Source organism: Electrophorus electricus, chromosome 8 (assembly GCF_013358815.1).
Source record: "Electrophorus electricus isolate fEleEle1 chromosome 8, fEleEle1.pri, whole genome shotgun sequence".
NCBI lineage: Eukaryota > Metazoa > Chordata > Actinopteri > Gymnotiformes > Gymnotidae > Electrophorus > Electrophorus electricus.
In genome coordinates this window covers 21641000-21666599 of record NC_049542.1, presented here as the reverse complement: position 1 = coordinate 21666599, position 25600 = coordinate 21641000, and the positions used below count along the sequence as shown (strand labels likewise).

Sequence of the window (25600 nt, the reverse complement as noted above, 5' to 3'; positions counted from 1 at the left end):
TACAGAGCAGATCCTCCAAATCTGCCACCAATCAAAAAGCATACTCACCAGTTTGTTGAAAAAGCACTCATTAGGGGGCTGTTGTTTCATCTTAGCATTCGAGCTTGAACTAAAGTAACGAACAACATGAGCCTTGCTGGCTTTTGTGGGAAGCCATTACTCATTCTCAGTGGCAGCTGTAATTACATCCCTTTTTCCCAGCATCTCTGTGTTTACCCAGAGAGACTCTGAAACAAGGAGGTTGGGCTTGAATCATAAAACACCTTCTTCCCCTGGTCATAAAGAGCTTCATCCCAGGCCTATCTCCTAGACAAAGCCCCAGTTTGGTGTGGTGATTCATTGCAGGATTCTCTGGTCTTTGTGTCTGGCTCTTCAAAATGCCCGTGAATTTCATGGTTGATTACCGGCTGCCATCTTATGGGCCACACATCAAAGGCAAAAGGCATGGCTAAACTGTTGACTTTTTAGTGCTTGTGAATGAATGAATAAATGTATAGAGTGGGTTTATAAGAAAAGATGAGAGCCACTGGGCCTTTCACATGTCTTGCTTGCTAAATACCTTGAGCAATAATGCCTGATTTTGCTGTGAGTTATTTACACAGCTAAATGTATTTTGTGTAGTTAGTGGGAAGATATTTAGCAGGTAAATACATCTAGACTACCTTTCAAATGAAAATTGGCAGTATATGGCAAGGGACAGATGGCATTTTGTGAATAAACACATCTGCTTTTATACAAAAGGATTCCTCCATTTCTTTATTATTTACTATGTTGATCAACCTCCATGAATATCACAGTAATAAAGAACAATGGTCAGTTTGAACAATGGTCAGTTAAAACTAAGATGGTCTTATGAAGCAGACATGGAACGGGAAAACTGTTCTAATGTTGGGGTACACAAGCATTAGAAAAATAAAGTCATGATTTAAACGTTTGACCCAGTGTTTGAGAGGTTCTAGCTCTAGGCTTTTATTTAAAGAAAGAAAAAGAAAAAAAGCAAGCCTTAATTCTAGATATTGCAAAATGCCTATAGGCCTTGTGGGATATTTACATTTCCAAGTGCATGAAACAGATGAACTGTTCTGCTACAAATTTTCAGGTTGCCTAGACATGCCATAAATATCATTTGCAAGTACTTCAAGGTAGGCTACTGTAATAGGTTACTAACTTTTTGAAAGGCAAATAACGTATAATCATATCCTGATACATCTTACTCTTGGAATTCATCATTTTGAAAGACACATTGTAGAACAGAGAATCATAGGCCTGAAACTAATACAAACTTGACTAAATAAAGGGTAGGCTATATAGAAAACAACATTAATTAGATAATAAAAAAAAATAACAAAAGGAATGCAACATAACAGGTGACTCAAAACTTCAAAATGGTGTTTCTGGATAAAAGGTCCATCTTTCTCGGCTGCCCCCTGCTGAAGGTCAGTGTCCCATTGGTTCACTTCCGATTCCTTCAGCACTGTTCAAATGATTGGCCAGATCCCTAATTACAGCCACTTTGCCAGTCTGATCATTTTGCCTCCTTTCCATAATTAAGTCCTCCAAACTCTGAAATTCGAGGACATGAAACTGTTTATCCGACAAGACTAGCTTTAACCTGTATGGTTGCTTTCCTATTCTGATTTCTCCTCCTATCTTGAACTCTCGTTTACCGAATTTGCACCACGCTGCAAAACATTCAGAATTCCTCCAACTCAGTTCCCTGTCTTTGGTGCCCACCTGTTCCATAGCGTTCTGAACTACTATGTCAGCGCTAAGAGGTTTGTATTTGTAGAGCTCATTAACAATCCTACATCTTCTGCCTTGGCTTGCATACATCAAAAAGCTGTTCTTTACCTCCGCCCTGTAAAGGTGAACCACCTGAAGGTCTCCGACATATATAGCCCAGTGGGGATACTGGCCAGTTGCAACAAACTCCACAACATCACCAGGCTTGCACTTGTTAAGTAATTTCTCGGGAGAAAACGTCTCCATGTGTCCAGAGCTGATACTTTTCTCGTAAATGCATTCGTCTCTGTTGTAAACGGCGCACTCCAGCTCATTGCGCTTGTCGTGGTGTTTCTCTTCCTGATTCTGGTCTCGTGCGCTTACATCGACATTGTCGTCTAGTTCGTCGTCGTCATTTGAAAAAATATACGACACCCCAATCCTTGGGCCATTTTCCTCCGTGTCAAAGCCATTTGGATCCGTTGTCGGAACTTCGGCGTAACTTAGGTGTGATAGTTTGTCAACCTGGTTGCCCATTCCACTTTGCCGGTAGCCCGTTGAAATGTAACCTGGTGAGCGTGGAGACGGCTCCACCTGTCAAGATCGTAGAAAAATCGACATGTGGACGTAGTCTGCGAAGCTCCAACCTAATGGAAATGCAGTCTAGTTAATGTATAGACTCTATGTTTCTCAAAGCGAAAATAACCTACCCTTAAATGACTTTCTGTCTTGCAAAAATGTTAAAACATATGGTTTACTTAACCAGTAGACATAATCCAAACCAAATTGTCAAAAAAGTTAGATTGTTATTTAATTAAAATAATTATATCGTATTTAAACTGTCAGATGAATATTTCAGTGAGATGTGCTAGATCTACTGTGTCTCCTAAAAAGTTTATGGATAACAGCCTCATCTGTAGCAATCCTAGATTATAACCAACATGTCTCTGAGCTCCTGCGAAATAACTACAGTCGAAGACCATCCTGGGTAAAACCAACCCCAGAGACAGTTACAAACTGGTTCCCGCTTAAAGAGGTAGAGCGCTATTTCACTGTGACGCTGAAGAACCTGTTAACCACATCCTCAACGGACAACAAAGTATATGATGGTGCCATTACCACTTGTTTGTTCTTTCACTATCGAAATAAGTGAACTATCCCGCAGAAGACATCCTTTCTAAAATAGTCATCAAGGCTATGGTGACCTCCAAAAATAAAATAACGATTCTGAACATAGTAGATACATTAATAATGTCAAAGTAACAAATGACAAACACCATAGGTTACCTTACTGCTGCAACTATGCACAGAGACCATTTCAAGAATTACTGTGTAAGAGGACAGACAGGTATGCAGTTGAACAAGACGTGCTTGTTTTAAAAACAAGCCCGCAGATGAACAAGAGGTATATTCACATGGAGTGCGATTCCTAGGTGATCTCAAGATAAACACTCGATAAGATACATTATATCGATGTTTTTCCGGAACTGCATTCAAGGATTACTACTCCTCCTCCTCCTCAGCGTGATTTTATCAGAGATCATGAGATTATATATATATATACGTATATATATGTATGTGTGTATATATATATATGTATGTGTGTATATATATATATATATATATATATATATATATATATATATATATAGTTAAGTACACAAGGTTCCCAGAGAAACAGGACGTTTCAGACAGAAGTCCTTCAGCTGATCAAGGACCCCTTTCCAAAATGTTGTTTTATATATATATATATATATATATATATACATACATACACACACACACACACACACACACAGTATATACATAGTTTGTGTTCTTAAGCCTTTATCCATGTCAGCATCCTTAGATTGGTTCACAGGAGTATTGTTAGTCTTAGTGTTAGTGTTTTGTTTATATCTCTGCAGGTCTGTCTGCCATCAGCATATTATATATTTTTGGAAAGACTGATTATAGCAAGTATTCTGCCACCAACAGCTGGTTTGAATTTGAAAGACAACCAGGGGCCCTGGAGAAATATGTAACTAGTAAGAAGGAAAATAACTGTGAGATTAGATGTTGTTTTCTTACAAATAAATCAATCAATCAAGAAGAGGTGAATATTTTTTAAATGAGTACTCTGCTGAAAGATTCAGTTTTAAAAATGAATTCTATAAAAAGCATGATAGTTGCTGTGAAATGGAAAGTAATTTAAATAGATAGCAATATCAGGAATATGTAAAGCAATATGTATTCTAGATTGCAGTAAGGGAGAAAAACATTGACACCAAATAAATAAATAAATAAATAACATCACTCATCAGTCATAATTATCAAGTCCAATCCTGCAGTGCTCTCAGTGCCTTCCCTGTGCTCAGGCTTCTGCATTCATTTGCGTTATACTCTAGTGATATGACCCATTTTGGAACCTAGCTGCCCCCTGGTGACATTCTGCATTTCTGTTGCCATAGTAATTACAGTTACCGGGGGCAATGGGGAACAAACCAGGCTATGGCCAATCCTGAAACCAGCCCAGGAAAACAGTTTCCACACCACACTCCCTCAGGCAAGGACCGCATCCCTAAATACCCTTTAGGGGAAGGTTGTTGTAACATATTTATTTATTTATTCATATTTTATCATATATTTTTTACATATTGGTGCATTATATATTTTATGTGGCTGGGAGAGGGTAAGAAGGAATGTCACTTTTGGACCCATTTGATTACAAGAGCATTATTCACAATCCCATCAAACACACCACAACAAAGAGTTCCTAAAATGCAGGGTGAATTTATAAAACTAACAGTTCTTCTCTAACACTGAGATGGCTTGGTAAGGAACTGGGATTTGGATTTCTCTCATTAATCTAGAAGAGAGGTATAGGCAAGAACTAGGAGATCAGTAGAAGGGCTGAACTGGAGGGAATGAGAGAAGATTTGGACAAAGGTGTGAGAATGGTGCACACTACACACACACACAATGGTCATGCTGCACCAAGATCTCTTATTTATCTGTACCACTGTCATCAAGATCATCATAAACTCCATAGTCAACAATTACTACAGAATCCAAAGAGGGAAATACAGCCGGCATTCCTAGGAAAGGAAAAATGGAAATAGGAAAAAAATGGTGACACCACTTCAGGGCTCTAAATCTTTCAACACTGTAGCAAAGCTACATTATCTCTTCTAAAACTCTCAATGATATACAGCAAATATTAAAGAGATGAATGGTCTTCTCTGTTTATGTCAGCCCACTCCTAGGCTTTGGTACTTTCTGGACTAAAAAACAGTAGTCAGTCCAAATGGGTATCCTTTAAACCGGCCAATGAAGAGGCCCACAGCACAAGCATGGAGCTGACTGCAGTCTACTGGGCACCATGCAACTCATTTATAAGGCTGCAAAATAAAAATAAAATAAAATGTTTAAAAAAAAAAAAAAAAAAAAAAAAAAAACATACTGAAATTGCTGTTAAAAAAAAAAATAATAATCTTTGGTGTTACCACATAGTATAGAAAAAATGTGGAACCATATATTGCTCCTATGCTCTGTGGTTACCCAATGGTGAAGGAATATTTTGCAGATGGGAAAAAAAATCTACACTGAAATGATAACAATTAAGCCAAAGGAACTGCAAAAGCACACACAAAAAAAAATCATCCACAGATTTTGTGCAAAAGGAAAAACTCTATTTTCATGGTTGCATACCCTATTCAATCAGTCAAATTACTCCTCTGAGATTTTGTGCAATGATTATCATGCATAGGGCCACACCACATGACAGTACAAATAGCCATATACAAGAGACCTGGAGGACTTCATCCAACCACGTTTGGTCCTACATGTTCCAAGCAAGGTCCATATACATGAAACAAGTCACACTTTTGTGAGAATATTTTGTATATTTATACTGAAAAAATCTTTGAATGAGGTGAAATTTGATTCTTGATAATAGGAGAGATTAAGAGTTTGATCAAATCCATCTCAATTAATCAGTGCTAGTGTTACTCTTGGCTCGGTCGATAGAAACATCCAGATTTAGCAAGGGCATTGAAATGCTGGGCTGAATGCACAACAGAGCCAAGACAGCAACACTGGCGACTCAGGAATCGATCAGGATGAGTGGGATATGGTGAGAAGCTGAAGAGGGATTGGTGAAGACTTTTACAAGGTGTGGTTTTATGTGAGCTGGTCTCTCTGTATGGTAGAGATGTGGAGGGAGGGCGGGGCTCGGCCGCTCCACTCCTTCAATTGGCCATCCATAAAAAGTAGGTTGAGGGCAGGCAGGGGGACGCCGGACTCCGCTGGGGGCTGACTGAGGGGGCCTGACACCCCACTGTCTGGGTCAGCTGGCTGGCTGCAATCCTAAGAGTTAGAAAAAAAACAAAAAAAACAAAAGTATATTACAGATTACATTCCTTAAAATGGGAGTAAATACCTGATATCCATTGTAACACTATAAATCTGCAAACCTTATTTAGCTTTACCTGGAATGACTGGACAAAACTCAGAACTTGCAAGGACAGTTTTCGGCTCGAGTGCAGTAGCTCTTGAAGACTAGAGGCAGAAGCAAAAAGTATTTCTTGTTTAATTACCATAATCTTCCTTAGGTCACCCTTCAGTATGCTGTGTATTAAAACACCCTGCTTTATAATATCTATTATGTATTTGGGGCGTTTGGGGGTTACCTGTCTTTGCTGCAGAGCTTGTGCAAGACAATCCTCTCACATACTTTGCGGTTAAGTTCAGAGCTGAACAGGGGCATTCCAAAGCACAACTCCAGAGGGACCCACTCATCTTCACTGGACGACACTATAAAGGGACATGTATATGAATCAAATAGGCAAATTTTGATACATGTGTCCTGCCATGTGTAAAGAAGGACACTGGATTTCCTTTGAGCAGTTCCAAGAGTTCCAAGAGTCTACATTAGTCAGCCAGCCTCTCTGTGGGTGTCGGCCAGACATACCTTCTGTTCCCTGTTTCTTATTACCATCGTTGTTCTCCTCGGTCACTAGTTCAAAAGACTCGTTGCTTCCATTTCCATCAAAACCTGTACCAAGGTCTGATTCTCCTGACAGAACACACACTGCACTCAGTACAGATCAGTGCACAGATCAGGACCAGGCATAATGTAATCAGATATAGACAGGGCAATTAAAAGAGTAAGTGAATTAGGAAGGAGGGGGGGGGGGGGGGGAGACCAGCAAACATTTGGTAGTTATTTTTTATTCTAATGTAATTTACTCTGGTCGATTAGCTCTCAATTGCTGACGAACTATCCTCTTAAATGTCTCTTCTTAATCAGCCCATCAGCTTGGCGGAGTGGACAGCTGAGGACAAGCACTGGCACTCACCCCCTGTGTCAGCATCACTGGGCCTGCGCCGGTGCCTGTTGTTGCACTTCAGCATGGTGATGTAGCCACACTGGTGCTCCAGGTCCACTTTGGACTGGAGAATCTTCAGGGCCTTGTGCACACACATGTTTGAGTAGGAGAATTCTAGGGCAGGACACAGGCAATAGAGAGGCATCTGTTTAGAATGTTCTGTGTAACATCTGAGTGTGTGACATATGTGAGGGCATGTTAGACAAGGTACCTCCTTTGAGGTCCTCCTCATCAAAAGGAAAGGGGATATGAACTGTGTCCCCATGGCCATGCATGCCATGACCCTGTGGACATACAGAGAAATGGGGTCCAGTGTCAAGAAAGGCCTCTGTGCAGAATATGTGTACAGATTTATATAGGTGTGCTTGTATGTCATGAGGTGGGGTGTCTGTGCATTGATATTAGACTTCTTTACCTGAATAAGCACCGCAGAGTGAGTCAAGGCATCATTCAGCATAGTCAGCACATTTGATGTGGGAACCACGCCAGGGTCGTGACCCCAGGAAGTAATCAGGAGCCTGTCATAGGCCTAATAAAACCACATCCTTTGAAACCATTTCCCAATAGCCCTAGTCCGAGATAAGAAACATGAGCAATTTATATTATATGTAGTTGTATGAGACTGACCTGGAAGATTTCTGGCAGCTTGCGCAGCCTGGAGCCCTTGGACAGCAGCAGAGAAGGAGGGCCCTGGCCAGTCACATGGTACAGGTACAGCTTAAACCAAATCGAACTGACCTCAGGGATGGCTGGCCCAATGTGCTGAAAGAAATCACATTTCCTCACTATTATTCTTCAACAGTCATAATTGAAAACAAAATCACACATGACAAAAGAATGACATGCATTAATGTTAAAAACTTCAGGACAAAGTTAAAAAACATTTTGTCTTAATCGGTAAGGTTAATGTGGTGAATAATATTTTACCCAAGTTTTTCTATTTATTTCAATGCCTACTTTGTTTCATTCCCAAATCCTTTTTCTCAAAATTAGACTTATATTTAATGTAGAATCGTAAGGCAGCCCATATCAACAAGAAGCACTTACAGAAACCCAAAATAGCAGGTGGCTAAGCATTACCAAATCTTCAAGCATATTAATATTCAGTGCTACTCAGAGTCCTCTTATATTGGGTAGATCCAGCTGACTCATCTGCATAGTAGGTTAAAATTGCAGCCACCTCTTGCTATCCAGTAACTTTAGCAGCCCTCCTGTGTTATTCACTCCCTCTACCTTGGAGCAGGATAGGCAACAACAATCTAGGAAAGCACTTGCTTAAAATATGAATGCGGTTTCTGATGTGTATGGTTTTAACTCGACTTAATTCACAGAAATGTCATTCTCACTTTCCACATTTGATGGAAGTGACTTCTTTTGGCATACACTCCGCCTATGCTCTCTCTCAGTTCTCTGTTAAGAACTACTTTGCCTCCACTCAGCTCTAAAATAAACATCATCTCCCAGCAAAACATCACTTCAGATATGAGTCAGACATTTTATTTGATATTGTTTCCCCCAACTTCTCCAAAATCCCAGCTCACCATAATGTATGAAATTATTAATTAGGCTGAGATTTCAAGAGGGGGGATTTCAAAGGTTTATAGTACAATCTTGGAAGTCCAAGTTCCATCAATGACAGATGCAATGAAAGATGCATGGAATGTGGACTTAGATAAAAAATACTGTCAGGCTACTGTAAATAAATGCTCTAACAATCTCTTAGACTCAGCAAATTTGTCTGCAAATTTATGCAACAGTTTCTCAGCCTGAACTACATTCTTGATCCGATAATTATGCCAGCGAAACAGCATGTAGACACATACACAAACACAAACACAATACAAGCACACAAACGCAGACAAAATAATAGGAATTCCAGTGGGTGATTATCTTCTTGCCTGTGGCTCTTAATACAGCCTTCAGTGGAGGCAGGGGCTACCTGAGGTGTACAGCTGCTGATTGGTCGGATCTCATTGCTTAGTGGTGCCATGGAAACCAGCAGTTTGTAGTTCTTGTTGAGCACACGGCTGCAGGTGGCAGGATCTAATCCCAGCAGACTCTCACAGCGGAGCAGGTCCAAGGGCAGGCCTGGAGAGAAACACATACACACTTGTTCTAGCCAGCCAGTTTGTATGCGAAAAACATTTTTCCATACTTGAGAACATCCAATCAAATGCACAGTAATCTTTACAACATTTTGTTAATGCAGAAACACTGGAATTAGTCTCAGAAAGCTTGACAGTTTATAGTTTAAGTATCAGTACAAGGAATCATATTGATAACATCAACTTTAATTTAACAATTACTATTAACAAAAACACATATCACAATATCAAAATCACAATAATTCAGTCAATATGGCAGAAATAAGAAAAAAAATCTATTGGTGGATTACCTATATTTGGTATGTCAGGAGCCTGGTCAGGGGTGAGCTCTTTGTTGTAGCGCAGAAATAATATTGTATTCCTGAGGGTCAGTGCATGATCAAAATACCTCTGTGCTTCTCCTTCTGCTGTACTCTCCACCTGCATACAGCAACACTGTATGATCAGCCTAAAATTGCTTTAGAGAACTTTAGACATCCTCTAGAGATGTAACATCTCTTCAACCTCTGGAATCATTCCTGTGTGTTTCAAACACACGGTAGTTCAGTATCCCCTCAAAAAACATTATCCCCAGGGAATCTTAGTAACTTTTGGCACATTTCCAAATTTCAAAGTATCAGAGAAAGTGGCCTTTTCTTAACTTTGCTTATATCTATTTTTTCTTTCGAATTTGTGGTTTAGCACACATACCAAAGGCACTACCTTGTTAAAGGTTACAAACAATGCTATCTTAATCCTCTATGCAGCTTTTGACACTGAAGATCATAAAATCCTAAATGAATGCCTTTAGCACATTGTCGGCAACTTCTTTTCCTCCATTTCCATAATTAGCTGTGGGATTCTTCAAGGGTATATTGGCCTTAGTAAGTATAAACATTTGAGGGCCCATGCTGTTCTCACTATATATGCTTTCACTGGGTAATACTAATCAGAAGTACAGCAACCTTTTCCACTGCTACACTGATGACATTTAGCCCTCCTACTGTGGTCTGTGCTGACTGATCCAGCTCAGTGAGTACCACAAGGATATCAAATATTGGATGAAGAATAATTTGGTTAATTTAATCAAAAATAAGATGAAATTATTTGGCACCTCCAAGTTCACATACTATTTGTCAAAATGCCTGAAGTATGGTCACAGTACGTTAAATGTCAGGTTAAAAATCTGCAATTTTTTTAATCCTGTCCTCAGGAAAACTTGTTGTCAAAACTCTTATCAACTGAGAGAAATTTCTAAAATCAAGACCCTTCTTCCTTTTCAACATTTTTAATTTGTTGTTGCATGTTTTCCATAGCCAATTTGTTGTTGGTACAGAATGCAGCCTCTAGACTGCTCACTGGTGGCAAGAAAAGGGATCACATCACCCCAGTATAGGCTGTCTCTACTGTCTATAATAGGAACCAATTCAAGGTTGTTTTATTGATTTTGAAAGTTTTGGGGGGGGAAATCCTATTCCCATTTGGGTGAGTTGTTCCATGCTTACTCAGCCATAGGTCTCTGAGGTCTTGAGATCAGTTATTTCAGACTTCCCTGGTGTCGGCTGAAGCTCAGAGGTGACTGAACCTTTGAAGTCACTATACCTAAACTGTGGAACACACTGAACATTAGATGTGCTCCCTCAGTTAATGGTGTATGAAGAGTGGGCAATATGTTTGAGAGATGCCAATAGGTCTGTGTATTTTATGCTGTTGTCATGTATGAAATTTCTTGTCAACTAAACTGTTGACTTTGTTAAGCACTTCAGACAACAACCTTTGTTTGAACTGGCTTTATGAATAGAACTTACCATCACACACAATGTGTGTGCATCTGTGAACCTAAAAGAAATAAGCTTTAAAAAGATACATGCTGAGTTGGTATGTTTGTGTATGTAATGAAACAGCGGAAAGGGCAGAATGAGGTGAGTATGTATGTGTGTATCTTGCATAATCCATCAGTGGGCTTGCCTGGCCGTAGCCCCGCTCACTGTGTGAGAGCACACAGAATGAGACTGGTTGTCTCCTGTGAAAGGCTCACTTCCCTTGGCACCCTATAATGAAGGCTTTACCTTCTCCAGTTCCATCAGAAAACTGTCCAGAGTCTCATCAGACAGCTTGCCCACTTCAAACATGGTCACTGCATGGCTCTTTAAGTTCTGAAACACACACAAAATAGTTTGCTCATTTTTAGTAATCGGGGTCACGACATTAAACCGAGCACATGTTCTTATACAAGCCAAAGTTAAAAAGACAAAATTTCAGTATGCAGGAGCAATATAATAACATCAGGAAATAATTTAATATTGAAGCAGGTTTTTAAAACAGACAACTGTGTTACAAAAGCATTATGCAGGTACTGGTCACTCACAGGGGAAAGGTTCCCCATCATAAGGAAGGCAGTGAGGGTGGAATCAAACAGAAAGGCGATTCTCTTGGTTGGAGCTGCAGGAATGCTTAGACTGCTCACACTGGCTGTGTCTACAGTAGAGCAGAAAAAAATAACAAAATTTATAACATAAATGTTCAGAATTTATTTTTCTGCTGTGATTGTGCTTGAACTAAGGACATAACTTTCTTGGACCTTGGGAGAGCCCCCTCACCTTGGTCTTCTAGACTAGTGGTGTCTGTGTCAGTAGCAGAGGAGCCTGCCTCCATTACTGGACTGCCCCCCTCCCAGGACAGCAGCATCTTCTGAGGGTCCATAGAGCTCCTGAAAGCATGAACACACTACCTAATGAACCACTAGACCTGAAGATGCTTTTAGCTTTAGCTCTGAAATATGATTTACTGAAAGAAATCTTGCAGAGCAATTACAGTTATCAACAAAATAATTTGTTTACAGCTCACATACTTTAGCCTGTTGATGGAGGGGGCACTTTTCCATGAGGGGTGCAGCTGGTCAGGGCTGATTACCTGACCTTTCTTTATAGCGAAACCCAGGCGGCAGTACATTGACACTGCATTCTGCATTCAGGACATACACAGTTCACACACTCAGAATGACTATTCCCAATAAAACAAAAATCTAGGAAAAAAATAAACAAAAATCTCAGGCAAAACAGATTTCACCATCAACTGATTATTATTCGAAAAGAGAAGATAACTGCTGAGTTTTTAGAAAGTTTCCCTAGGAAACTGGCAGGAATCATGTCGATAGCAACACAGGCAATTATTGTGACATTTCACCATGACGTCACATTATTTTTTCCCTAATAGATATACACAGCCAAAGTCATTGCTAAGCATATCCTGGCAAAAAGGAATTTTAGAACTTCTCTCAAACCATTGTCCTGTACATGGTGGCAATCAGAAGCCCACAGACCTGAACTGATTCACCAAGAAGAGGAATGAAAACTAAAATTGGAGAATATTCATACATGGAGATAAAACTGTTTCTTTCCAACAGAGAGAATGGTATTGAAGAAAGTAAGTCAGACTGGATCGGATTCAGGCCCCAGTTCAGTGGGAGACCATTTTCCCAGTCTGTGACCATGCCATGGGGGACATGGATATGATCTGTCAGTCTGTGGTTCAATTTATATACAATTTGCATATATCTCAAGTATGGAGGCCACCACAATACTGTGTACATGTACTTTGTGTACTCTGCAGCTGAGGACTATGGTGTTTTTGTCCCACACCCACACCCCAATACCAACATACACACACATTTATTTAGTTAGTTTTTATATATTTAGTCAGTCACATCCAGTGTCATTAACTAAACTGAATAAATGGATTCCAAGTAACAGAATTAGGGGACTGAGCCAATGCACATTTTATTCAATTTGTCTTAGAAAAATAACAAAATAATGAATATGAATAATGACAGCCTCAAGTAAAAAATAAATTCATTGGTAAAGATGAGGTCCTTCAAGCCACTTTCAATTTGGCATTTTAAATCAAATGAATTACGTGAACATAATGTACCAAAACAAACTTATTTTCCACTGTGCCTGCTGATGAAATGGTACTTAAAAGCTACAAAGAAAATGTATGTCTTTCCGTATTTGGAGTGAACATAGTGAAGCTGCCCACATACCCACACCTCAGGCTCAAAGACCGGCTTAATCTGAAACTATTAAAAGTGCAGTGGCCTTTAAAAAGTGCCTAATCATTTTGTCAGTAGCAATAACTATTGTGTGTGTTGAATTTGCATTTGTCAGTCTGTAAGATTGGCATCATTTTATATCCAACATACCATGGAAAGAACATCAAAATACATACCTTTACCAGGCCCAAGTCTATCTCCAGTACATTAGCCAACTAAGAACACAAAGCAAAGGGTTAAAAAAAGATTATTATTATTATTATTATTATTATGTTACAGGAAATAAAAGATAGAGAGGGAGAGAGAAAGAGAGAAAAATATTCTAATAACAACCAAAAGGTACATTTAGAAAGTATGGAGCAAATGCTGACATACCTCGGACACATTAGTCTGTTCATCAATAGACACAAAAATTTTGTACAGGAGTGTCTCAAAATAATCGCCCTGGACCCTGTTCATGACAAATCCTTCCAGAGGTGGTACTGTGAACATATAGGAGCCAAAAGGAAAGATGTGGCGTATCTGCTTGGCAACCCCATGCCACTGTAGCTCAAATGTTTTCTCTGCCATTTCTCCAAATGGATGTGTAATTATTCCATTTTCCCCTGGGAGCCATTGATGCTTCTAGCCACTAATACACACACAAACTGCAAATCTGAGAAATGTTGGCTGGCCATGATAAGCTAAAAGCTTTTAAAAGGGTTACACCATGTAAACAGTCAATGGCTCTAATACCACACATTAGTTGAGAGGTCTAAAAATAATGCTGCATTGTTTCAGCTGATAACCACAAACCTGATATACAGCTGTCATCAGATATGGGCACATCAAGGTATATATAGCCTCTGTTATACAGACCTTTGAAAGAAAAAAAAAATGGAGTAAAAATGGTTATCACTGTCCTTCAATTCATTAGAATGTTATAGGCCCTTACTACCAAATTAAGCATTGCTTTTGTTTTAGCATTAGCAATGTTAATGTTTCACTAGGAACAGTTCTTCTGTTTACTCAGAGTACGAATTGGAACAGAGTGGGAATAGCAAACATCCGAACACAAGCCTTTAACCCGGATAACTGCAGCCGTCCAAATTACCCTCTTCTAAAAGTATTCATCAATATTCAGCATGCACACTGACTCAAATGACACCTGCACACTGCACTGAGGTGTCTCATTATGCCTTTCACTTCCTATAAGGATATGGCACTCACTGAGGACCACGTTGAACTCCATCGATCCAGCCAGCTGGGGTCCAGAGTCTATCATTTTATCAATAGCCTTCTTCTCTGCTGGGGAGCAGATCTATAATAAACCAGCACAATGTCACTCAGACCGACAGTACAACACACTGACCCAAATGCAAACTCTCACATAAGTAGTTCTGAACAACAGATCGCTGAGAGTTTTAGACTTTTACAAGTTTTAATTTGGCTAGTTTCAATCAAGCAGTGTTTTGGTGGTAAAAAAAAAAAAAGAAAAACATTGCATGACATGACATGTTAGAAATGATGAAACATTTTAGTAAGAGCGTTCTTATCTCAAAAACAATGCTATGCACCCTGAAAATAGCATATATTAATTGTGCTACCGAGCATTGTCAATTATTCAATTAATTATTCAATTTCCAAAAATGCATCATGTAATCCAGAGCACTGGAGTTTGTTATTTTCAATCCCTCACCCTGATGTCATCCTCTGTGATGTACCCAGTCTGTGCTACCCACCAGGGCTCTACAGTGATCTCCACTGGCTTCGTTGGCAGAAGGTCTCTTGCTGATTTTCTGCGAAAAAATTTCTGGTCGGAGACAGATGCTCCTTAGGCAACAGTGTAAAAATGTCATTACATGTACAGGACATGACTGAGCACTGCTTCACTATCTACACTGGGTCTCTTGAAAACAGCCAGATTTGAGAACCATCTGACATTTGTTGTGTTCAAAACCCTTAAACAGTTCCAGAGTCAACTAATATAGCTGCAATAACATGAAAGAACTGTGACAGAGTTTTTTTTTTTTTTTTTCTTACTTTGGACGACCTGCACTGGTTCATCAGATCAATGTACTGGTTCCTCCCAATGCCCAGAAGCCTCAGACCTGAAGGGTAGACAGTTACTCCCATAAACACACCTTAGACATTGAACCAGTGAAAGCTAATTTACAGTATTCTATTTGATATTGATATTAGACTAAAGAGAGAATATTCAGAAAGATCATACCACCGACATCCACCATTAACAAATTATGCGCAAATACAATTCCAGCGCAGACTCTCCCAAAATGGGCAGTATCTATAGCACCAGAAAAAGCTCAGAAGCCCTATCCTCATGCTCACACTTCCACCTGATACTCCTTTACTCGTTCTCTCGCTCCCTTAATCGCTCAATCGCTCAGGGGACTGTGATCATTGAGGAGAAACAGGCCTGACATGCTAGGCTCTGCCAGAGGCTATGGGGAAGAGGTTTATATTTCAGGTTCAGAAAGTCATCTTTAGTACTTTGATGTATTTGCCTGGTTTTGCTAATTAGCAATGTCAGTAGACAGAATTCATTAGTGAGATCAATTTGGTGATTCAAAATCATCTCAGTACTTTTACTTTTTTGAACTTAAGCTTATACACCTCTGCTGTGGGGTGAGCCGTGCAGAGTGGAAAGGGTCTTTTTGTTTGAGACTGAGGGATTAGACCAAGAGGACTGCGATGAGCCTTTTACAAAGACCAAGCACCCCAATCCAACCACCCTTACCATCATCCCACATTTAAACCACTCAGGCACAGAGATACAGTGAACCTAGAATACTCAATCTGAGCAACTTTAGACCAGTAGGTTTATAAGAATTATTTCTCATCAAGGATACCACCTTATAGATGCCACTGTTCCACAGCACAATGTATAAATGGCTATAATATATTTAACAATGCAAAGAGGGCATTTTCAAATAAAGACATTTTTCACAAACAAAAAGATTTCTAAATAGGTTAAACAGATTCTGTAGAGTGCATGGATGTATGTGGATATATCATTATTGAGCCAATATGCTGTATTTTGATCTGCAAATCAGCAAACCCCAGAACTTATTACACCTCAATATTTTGCTATGAATCCGACAGTTTCAAATGAATGCAATATTTAAAAATCTCCATCAGACTCAACAGAAAGTAACAACCTATACCCAGAACAAATTAAAGAAAACACATTACAGAATTTCACCATCCTGCTCATACCTTTAATTACAAATCATTGTCAAGCCTTCAAAAATAAATATTTTATTCATATTGTAAGATGGTTGTGCTCATTCCCTTAATCATTGTCTCAATCAATCGCTGTCTCACTCAGTCATTCCATCTTTCACTCACTCAGATGCACTCTCTCAATGTTTCAATGACTGGAAATATTATTTTTATACCCAAGCAGACAAAACACTATCCTGGAGGCACCATACTGATTTGTTTATTGATCTTAGAGAATATTTGTCCAATGCATTCTACATCTATACATTAACAACATCAACAAATGCCAGTCATACTAATGAATTATAATAAGCACATATGTATGCATTTATTTTGCTTGTGAGTTTTTTCTGTCCAGAGGTGCTAAAAGATCAAAATCCCTTGTGGCTAAGTCTGAATGGCTGTGAATTAATAAAGGTTAATAACCTTCAGCTTTACAGAGACAAGTGGCTCTGGCAAAAGTGGAGAGAACTTACAGTCAGCAGCAGTGAAGTTGGGCAGGGAATCATAACTCTTCTCACTGTTCATGATGTCCTGGGAATAGAGAGTAAAGAGAGTGCATTCAAACTTCCACTTAGAACAAAAGCGCCAACATCAACGATCCAGTCATGTCTCGGGTGAAGAGAATGAATAGAAAAGTAACTGTTAAGACAAATTCCCAGGAACCAACTATGTAAGGCATCTCCCTCCACTGACCATGCAATGTTACTTCATATTTTCTTCCACCACTGAGGCAGTACCTCATCTTTAAAATGAAAACACTCCTTTGGTTATTATGTACAAAATGTGCAAAATAAACTTATGATGAATTTAGTGTTATGGATTAAAGTGGTATTGTACTAAATTCAGCATGAATGTGGCTTGAGGCTCAAACACAAATACAGTTTCAAGTTTATTTGTCATGTATACAGAAAGTCAAAGACAGCTGTACATTGAAATGCTTGTGTGAGACACAGGTTATCTAGAGCTGTGCACTGCAAAGTACAAATATTCATAAGAGTATGTACAATGCAGTTTTATATATGTACAAGAAGTGTAGAAAACTTTACATGCACAGCTGATGAAGGACCTCTGTCCAAAATATTCTGTTTCTCTGGAAACTGGGTCCGTTACTACAATTTTGAATATCTCTACATCTCTTACTACAGTACACTGCAGTTACTCACTTAGAATCTTCTTCGTGTATTTATATTACACACACATATACATATACATACATACATTCATACATACACATTATATATATACACATTATATATATATATATATATATATATATATACACACACACACACATTATATATATATATATACACACACACACACATTATATATATATATATATATATATATATATATATATATATATATATATACACACACACATTATATATATATATATATATATATATATATATATATATATATATATACACACACACACACACACATTATATATATATATATATATATATATATATACACACACACACACATTATATATATATATATATATATATATATATATATATATATATATATATATATATATATATATATATACACACACACACACACACACATTATATATATATATATATATATATATATATATATATCTCTTAAATAAAAGATTAGTGAGCTAGAACGGTATAAATAGTAGCTGCGTGCAGTCTTGCAGTGTATAAAGACTGTAGACAGAGTGTAATAAGCAGATGAAGCAGCAGTATGAGTGGTTGTAATTTTACACAATATGGCATATTACATATATTAAGTATATGGAGTATGTAATAAATGCATATAATGCACAAAGACAAAACTGAGTCTTTAGCAACAGTACCATGACAGTACTACTATTTAAAATACTGCAATATGCCTAAAGTGACAGAGATCAAAGGAGAGATTGTTAATGAGTGTTAAGTTATCAATGTGAATGGAGAGTGGAAGAGTGGGAGGATGAGTGGTGACTGGATTACAGATCCTGTTATTCTTAGACCTGTTGGTTATGGATTAAATTCTGCAATATCACTTGCCTGAGGCAGTATGTTGAACAGTCCATGTACTGTGTGACTGCAGTCTGTGGTGATTTTGAGGGCCTTCCTTAGACTACGTGTATGGAAGATGGCCTGTAAGTCTGGAATATTGTTGCCAATGATAAGTTCAGCTGTTTTCACTACAGTTGGCACCAATCCGATACTACATATAAGAATCGGGTCGATATCAGCATAAAATGCTGGATCAGATATTGGTGGAGAAATTTAAGAAACTGACCCAATAAAGTCACAAATCCACCCTGAAAAAAGCACAGTGGTGCTTTTCAGCAGCACACCACGTGATAACAGCTGGGCTACTTTGAGCACAGTTTATACAGTGCTGTATAGTTTACCTGAAGTGTTTTCTTCACATTAATAATCAAAAGTATTATGCTCAAATGCAAATATCCATGCACTCGCAAATGTATGATTTCCAATTCTATCATTCTGATAAGCTTTTCCACACTGGGCTATCTGCCTTCTAGTGAGAGTATTTAAAACAAGACAAAATAAAGTTAACACCATGACCAACAGTGATTTGCTTATAAATGTAAAAAAAATTTGATTATTATTTACAAAAAAAACCAAACAACTGATGACGTTTATAGTTTGGCCATGAAATAAAGAAACGTTCAGGGTTGGAGAAAGGAGAAAGCTTACAAACCAAGCCAGAGAGGAGAAAGATTAATGAAACAAGAAAAGTACTCTCCTTCCCTACATTCATTAAGTTAATTATTCTATGGCTTTAGTGTGGAATAGAAACTTTGAATAAGAAGCTAGAGGATAAGTTAACTTCAGCCAACTCAATCCATAGATTTATTTATTTTTTGGCTAGAAAGAATAACCATCTTAAAATCATCATCAGATTAAATTTCTGTTGGTTTTAAGCAGAGTTTAAATGAAAAGATAGTCAGTCATAGTACCTTTCTCTCTCTGCAGACGTAATGCCTAGTGTTTGGTGTGTGACAGGTATAAAAGTGATTTACCACTGAAATTCACAAGGACAACAATTATAATGTCAATATTAAGTTGATGTGTAATTAAAGTTGCATTCAGTAATAAAAAAAAAGTGCATATGAACTACAGAGTCAATTTCAAGAGTCAGTAAGGCAGCCATACTGAGCTGACAGACACACACAGAGAGAGAGAGAGAGAGAGAGAGAGAGAAATATACATGTGTATGTGTGTCTGTGAGTGTGTGTTAGAGGTAAGCACAGTACAGCTAAGAACATGATGAACAAGATAAATAGTGTCTCACTAAGAGAGACACCCACTGTGGCAATGGAAGGAAAAAAGTAAACGCTTTAGTCTTGGAAACAAAGTTTTTGTTTTTTACAATTTCATTTATATTTGTCTGTCATATCCATTCATGATATCTGAAAAAATTGCTTATATAATAGATCTGGTTCAAAGTGACCAGTTTCTAACACACCCCACACAAAAATTTCCCACAGCTCCAGTGGTTTTAAATGAGAAAATATTGGCTCAGTATCAATATCCAGTCACATTCAAGTACAAGATAATGTATCGAAGGACTACAGAAAAATTGGTATCATGCCATCTCTAGTTCTCACAACACTGTGGGGGGCCTTACAACCATGGAGTGAGCAGTTTCCAAACCAGATAATGCATCTGGTGGCCAAAATGCTCTCTACTGTGCATGTGAAGATGTTTGCCTCTACAGTAAGTGTAATCATTGATGAGCAGATTTCACCACTGCCCTTGTGTGAAGGGACCAAGCCATGTCATCAGAGAGGAACTTCATACTGCTGAATCTTACCACAGGTGCCTTGCTGATGTATTAGGAGGCATGACCATCCCCTGCTGCCTCCTGTAATCCATGACAATCTACTTTTGCTGATGTTGAGACACTCTGCTAGTACTACAAGCTCATCCCTGTTTCGTCACTGTCTGTGGTGATGCCCAGGATGGTCGTGTCATCAGCAAAAGCGAAAATTATATTTGAGTCACGCATGACGACACAGTCATGTGTGTACAGGGAGTACAGGAGTCTGTAATCCAGTTGACCAGATGAGTGTTCAAGTCCTATAGATTTGTTGTTAGTCTGGCTGGGATGGTGGTGGTGAAAGCAGAGCTGTAGTCAATGAACAACATTCTCACATAGGTGTTTTTCTTATCCTGGTGTAAAAGCACTGTGCATCACTAGAGCTATGGCATCGTCCTTGATATGTTTGTGCAGCATGCAAATGGGAGATGGTCCATGATTGTTGTAAGAGAGGAAGAGATGTGGGTTTTGACTAGCTACTTGAAGCACTTCACGATTATAGAGGTCAGTACCACAGAGCAGCAGTCATTCAGGCATGGGATGGCAGGCCTCTTAGCGACTGGGACTATGGTGGTCTTCGTAAAGCATGTAGGCTCACAAACTGTCTCAGGGTTTGTGATGTCTGTGAGCACTTCTGGCAGTTGACCGGCACATGTGTTGAGTACACAGCCATCGATGCAATCAGGTCTAATTCATGATGCAAGCTCTAATACCACCATGTGCATCTAAAAGTGTAAATAATCCTATCCCTTTCTTAACCATCTAAGAGAGAAAGTCCAGTGTGTTACATGTAGTCACTGAGTATAGCATGTCTGAATATTATGTCAATAGTAGCATTTAGGAGGCAAGATAAACATGTATGCCTGAGGTCTATAAGCACAATGAAGTAAAATAACACAGAAAACTCTTTCTGCATGCAGTTTTGGAGGTGGATGCATTAAACAGAACATGCAACTTTCAGTTTTTTGGAACTGTTTAAAGTTCCTATATCCAGATGGAGATTGATAGACGTGATTGGACAATCATTTCCCATTTAAACTGAATAATCAGTTGTTAATTAAGATAGGAGTGTCAGTGAAAGAGCAGTTCTCCTTACCACATATAAAATCACTGTTTTTTAAGTTTACTTTGATTTGGGTTTGGTTTCCTTTTTGCATGTCATATTACAGTTTGCACTTCACTGATATCACAGTAAAAGTCATTTTATTGTATGATGTACTGATATGTTAGACCTCAAAGCAATGAGTTGAAGTATACTTGAAATATATGACACTTCCAATTTTTTATGTTTCATCATATTTCTTTTTAACTGATAAACATGTTTCAGATTAGCAGATTAGACTTTTCTCCTCAAAACTCTTCCCCTCAACCTCTTATTGGCTCAGAGCCACAGTGACGCATGAGGATTCCCCTAGAGGACAACAAACCATTAGGCGGTAAACAGCCATCACTGATCCTGGGTCTAGGACCTAAATTTGCACCTACGAATTTGCATTTCTTCCACTGAGAATAGGTCGTGCATGCCATCACAAGTCTTGAGTTCCAACTCTACTATGGTTGGTAGCCCAGTTATACTCACAAAGACTAGCTAATATGCACACCTCAGTGTTCTGTCACTGTTCTCCTGCGCTCCTACGTATAGAATTATTGTTAAGGTGCATGAGTTATAACAAGCAAGCCAAGCAGATAACCGCAAACAAATCCTTTACGTTGACTAGTGACTAGTGTATTTGTTTCTCCATCATAACAGGAAATAAAATAATAAACCAAGAGGACACAGACTGACAACTTAATGGTCAGTCCAAGGCACCCATATGCTGTGACAGATCTCAGTTTACAGCGTTGCTCATGACTAGAGACAGTCATGTGTGTGGGGGGTGTTTGAATTCTGCTACAATTACAGGACAAGACTATTCACTGTCAGATTAACTAAACATTAGCTCAGCATATGAATCCATGAATAGAAATTAGCAACTACTAATGTATTTCACTGCAGGCCATTACACTGTTATGATATGGATATGCATTAAGATTGGTATCCAAAAGGGTATTATCAGACCTCATTCATCAATATCTTCCTACGTTTTTCCTTAGTTTGTTCTTGAGAAAGGTCCTGAGAAATAGTGTACATCATATTCATGACATGTTCTTAAAACACAGAATTGTTCACATCTTTATACTTACGACCAATCCCATTGTCCTCATAAATTGAAAGCACTAATTATCATAAGTAAAAGCCCCGCTAATCCCCATAAAAGGGCATGAGACTGCAGGGTTATGTGCACACCAGAAATCTGTGGAAGCTCATTTCAGCCACATAAAAAGGAAATGTTTTTTTAAAGGTTTGCTTAACTGCAACTTTATTTCTCATTACCAGCATTAATCCTGACGATTGACCAGGGGAGTTGCTAAAATAGAGCCCTCAATGGCTTGAGTCTGACCACAAAATATGTGGTCAATATAATTCTAGAACAGCCAGAATTGAGCATAAAGTTAGTCAAGGGTTACAACTGTATCTGAGGTATTTAAGCACAACACTGGCTAAAAAAACAACAACAAAAACATATGGCTTTGAATTTTTCTGAAAATATTTCTTAGTAATGTTACCTAATTGAATCAGGTTTAACTAAGGCTGCAAGCAGACAGAATTATAATGGTAATGATTCAAATTCACCAGCAGTAAAGTTATTTTTAGTCAAGTTATCCATCTATAAATCAGATGCTTTGCTTGTTCTTCAATAACCTGAAATGTGTAAAATCTCCACCACACCCTACACTTTATCTTGCTTTCATAAGAAAACACATATGTCATGTTATCCATCTTCTGCTTAATGCTTAGATAGTGTAGCATACCTTTTAAAACTGTCCATAGGGCTAAACTGTGCTATTTTAGTAAACTTGAGATAGAAAAATAATTTGGGGATTTTAGCACCAATGGCTCACCCTGATGAGAATCAGCCCCTGATTCTGACTATATTACTCACAATTCTGACTTTTTTTCTAAATTATTGGAAAATGGACAGAGAGAGATGCAACTGTTCTTAAATATTATTTCACTGATTATGGATGGCATGGTTCCCAAGTAACATAATTCAAATGAATTGACGCGTTAGTTGTGTTTATTTATTTTAAAAGACCGTAATGCATTCTAAAATAATGAAAATAATTATTTTAAATATTATTGCATTTTAAATCCTATAATATTACACAACAGTAGAATTGCAGAAACTGCAACAAATAGTTATTTTGTACAAATATGTCATGTGTGTAAGTGGGCTCAAGTGTGTGTGTGTGTAGATTATGTTCTTAAGAACAAAACCCAAATAAATCATTAGTAAACGTCAGATTCTTTGTGAAAACTGCTTAGGTGGGATTTTAAGAAGAAATTTCTTCTTAAGAACAGCTACTGAGTATGAGAGTATAAGACTCATTATGTGCAAATAGATTACTGCAATAATTATTTATGAGATGTTTTCAAAACACAAGCAGATCCACAAGTATACTGTAACAAACCTAGCAAGAATAACTCGTTTGGTACAGTAAGTAGGAAAGAATATAAGTAAGAAAGAAATGTAGAAATAAAGAAAGCAAGAAAGTAATTAAGAATGAAAGAAACTCACAAAATGTAAACACATGACCAAAAACACATTTATCTACAGAGGAGTAAAATAGTTTACTGCACCTCCATTATGCTGATGTAGTAGGAGAAGGGTGTCACTCGCAATCCTTTAACCATGATGTCAGACAGATGGTATGGGTACAACATGAGGTGCTCACGGCTGTATTTTAACAGCTCCTCATAATATTTCCGCTCCTCTTTCTTCACATGCCTTACTGTAAAGGGAAACAGACCGTTTTAAAACATTAATTTATTTTAATGTTTGAAAAACTTCAAAAGAAGGTTTTTTAGGACTTGACTGCGACAAAATTTATGTTAAAATGCATTTCTTTATCGCTGCTGTGGGAAATCATGCTCAAGTATGTTGTGGCACTGCGTGAATGACTTACCTAGGTTATTGCGGTATCGTAACTGGTTTCGTATACTGTATAGCAATACATGCTTGTCGTACTCTCGCTGCGAGTTTCCAAGACTCTGGAAATTGGGGAAATAGTGACAAAAACGAAAGTCGAATTACGCATCCCGATATCCCATGGAGTAGTTCTAAAAGGCATAATTATGTATGACAAACATTTAATAACCTGATATTTAGATGGCACGGTGGCCGGTAATAATGACATTAAACATTCACTACCTAAAGATAAACTTATTTTTGCATGTTTTATGTTTCACTGGTATCACTGATATCGACATATTGCAGGTGAGCTACCCGCACTGCTGCAAAAGGAATCTGATGCTACGGATGAATGACAAAATCTTTCGAAACGGTAAGGACGACGAGGACGACGAGGACGACGATGCAGACTGCCCAATAAACACACAGCTCAATTATCAAACACATGACAACTGACTGGTGACGGGAAATCTGTCGAAATGAGCGTGGGTTTTTTTGCAAAACATTATCTAGCTTGTTAAGTAGCGACAGTACCTGTTTGACATTTGCTGGTAGCTTGTTCCACGGATAATTTTGTCTGATGTGAAATTCCACGTCCGTATTCATTGCTGGATTCGGGAGCCACGGTTATGTAAATTGATAGCAACGGGCTTTCGGGTAAGTCCAAGACGACTGTACCCCCCGATACTTTTTACAATAACTGGGTCACCTGAAAATTCAAACCGTCTCTCGTTTGAATGTTATTTTAGCGATGTTCAGAAATGTCCACTTCCTTGTTGTATTTTCAAGCAACCCTTCGTCACGCTTCTGGTAATGTTCGTCACTTCCGCTCAGCACGTGATGAATGGGATTAACTTTGTAGGTACTGAAAGATATATTACGGCTCCGCGCATCGCTTGTGTTTGAGGAAACTGCTTAATTATTTAAAACAAAGGCCTGTTAGATTACTAAAAAAAAAAAAATCCCTTCCCTTCCTTTTGTAATGGGGGTAATGATGTTTGACGTGCCTTTGGACTATATTATTTTACATAAATTAAATTGAAACATTTCTTGTGCTTATGTGTCTGAGACGTTGCTGGCCTAGGTGTCCAAATGCCTTGCTCGTTGGGTGTAACGGACAGTGCATTCCTGAGGATGATAGTCTTGCACACTCCCGTCTCTAAATGCTATCCAATCCATCCACGTGCATATGTATTTACCTTTGCTCTACGGCAAAATCAACATGACAGTAAATCATGTTATCCCCAGATGCTGATGCTGATAGCGCTAACAAGCAATATCTGTTTACCCGAAACAAAAAGCATCTGTAGGCAAAGATGA

The 25600-nt window shown here is 38.4% G+C and overlaps 2 protein-coding genes across 5 annotated transcripts; both read right to left on the bottom strand.

Annotated features, from left to right (window-relative positions):
• Positions 1-756: 756 nt before the first annotated feature.
• Positions 757-2682, bottom strand: lratd2a (LRAT domain containing 2a). Of its 3 annotated transcripts, none has more exons than XM_035529348.1 (2): positions 2664-2682; positions 757-2369 (listed from the first exon to the last, which is right to left on the bottom strand). In XM_035529348.1, exon 2 carries the CDS (start codon positions 2257-2259, stop codon positions 1438-1440), a length of 822 nt encoding a protein of 273 aa, XP_035385241.1. In that variant the 5' UTR covers positions 2260-2369; positions 2664-2682; the 3' UTR covers positions 757-1437. The 3 variants fall into 3 exon arrangements, with proteins under 3 accessions (XP_035385241.1, XP_026857597.1, XP_035385242.1); XM_027001796.2 differs by lacking the exon at positions 2664-2682 and having other exon boundaries at positions 757-1563; positions 1852-2657; XM_035529349.1 differs by lacking the exon at positions 2664-2682 and adding an exon at positions 2433-2657 and having other exon boundaries at positions 757-2316.
• Positions 2683-3978: 1296 nt separating this feature from the next.
• On the bottom strand, positions 3979-25079 carry fam91a1 (family with sequence similarity 91 member A1). Of its 2 annotated transcripts, none has more exons than XM_027001803.2 (24): positions 24815-25079; positions 24276-24360; positions 23950-24101; positions 16925-16982; positions 15249-15316; positions 14905-15018; positions 14436-14526; positions 14022-14084; positions 13602-13708; positions 13403-13441; positions 12027-12139; positions 11776-11885; positions 11544-11653; positions 11245-11331; positions 9487-9616; positions 9031-9179; positions 7719-7853; positions 7507-7620; positions 7303-7375; positions 7062-7205; positions 6674-6775; positions 6393-6516; positions 6192-6261; positions 3979-6069 (listed from the first exon to the last, which is right to left on the bottom strand). In XM_027001803.2, the coding sequence occupies exons 1-24, from the start codon at positions 24884-24886 to the stop codon at positions 5884-5886; spliced, it is 2496 nt and encodes an 831-aa protein (XP_026857604.2). In that variant the 5' UTR covers positions 24887-25079; the 3' UTR covers positions 3979-5883. The 2 variants fall into 2 exon arrangements, with proteins under 2 accessions (XP_026857604.2, XP_026857603.2); XM_027001802.2 differs by having other exon boundaries at positions 3980-6069; positions 6674-6778.
• Positions 25080-25600: the final 521 nt, after the last annotated feature.

Excerpts from the sequence above, each read along its gene's own strand:
- lratd2a (XM_035529348.1), bottom strand. The coding sequence starts at position 2,259 with ATGGGCAACCAGGTTGACAAACTATCACACCTAAGTTACGCCGAAGTT.
- fam91a1 (XM_027001802.2), bottom strand. The coding sequence starts at position 24,886 with ATGAATACGGACGTGGAATTTCACATCAGACAAAATTATCCGTGGAAC. Across the intron at positions 11,886-12,026 it reads CCCTCCATCAACAGGCTAAA|GAGCTCTATGGACCCTCAGA; the intron begins GTATGTGAGCTG and ends TCATGCTTTCAG. Across the intron at positions 9,617-11,244 it reads TTCTGATGGAACTGGAGAAG|GTGGAGAGTACAGCAGAAGG; the intron begins GTAAAGCCTTCA and ends TGCTGTATGCAG.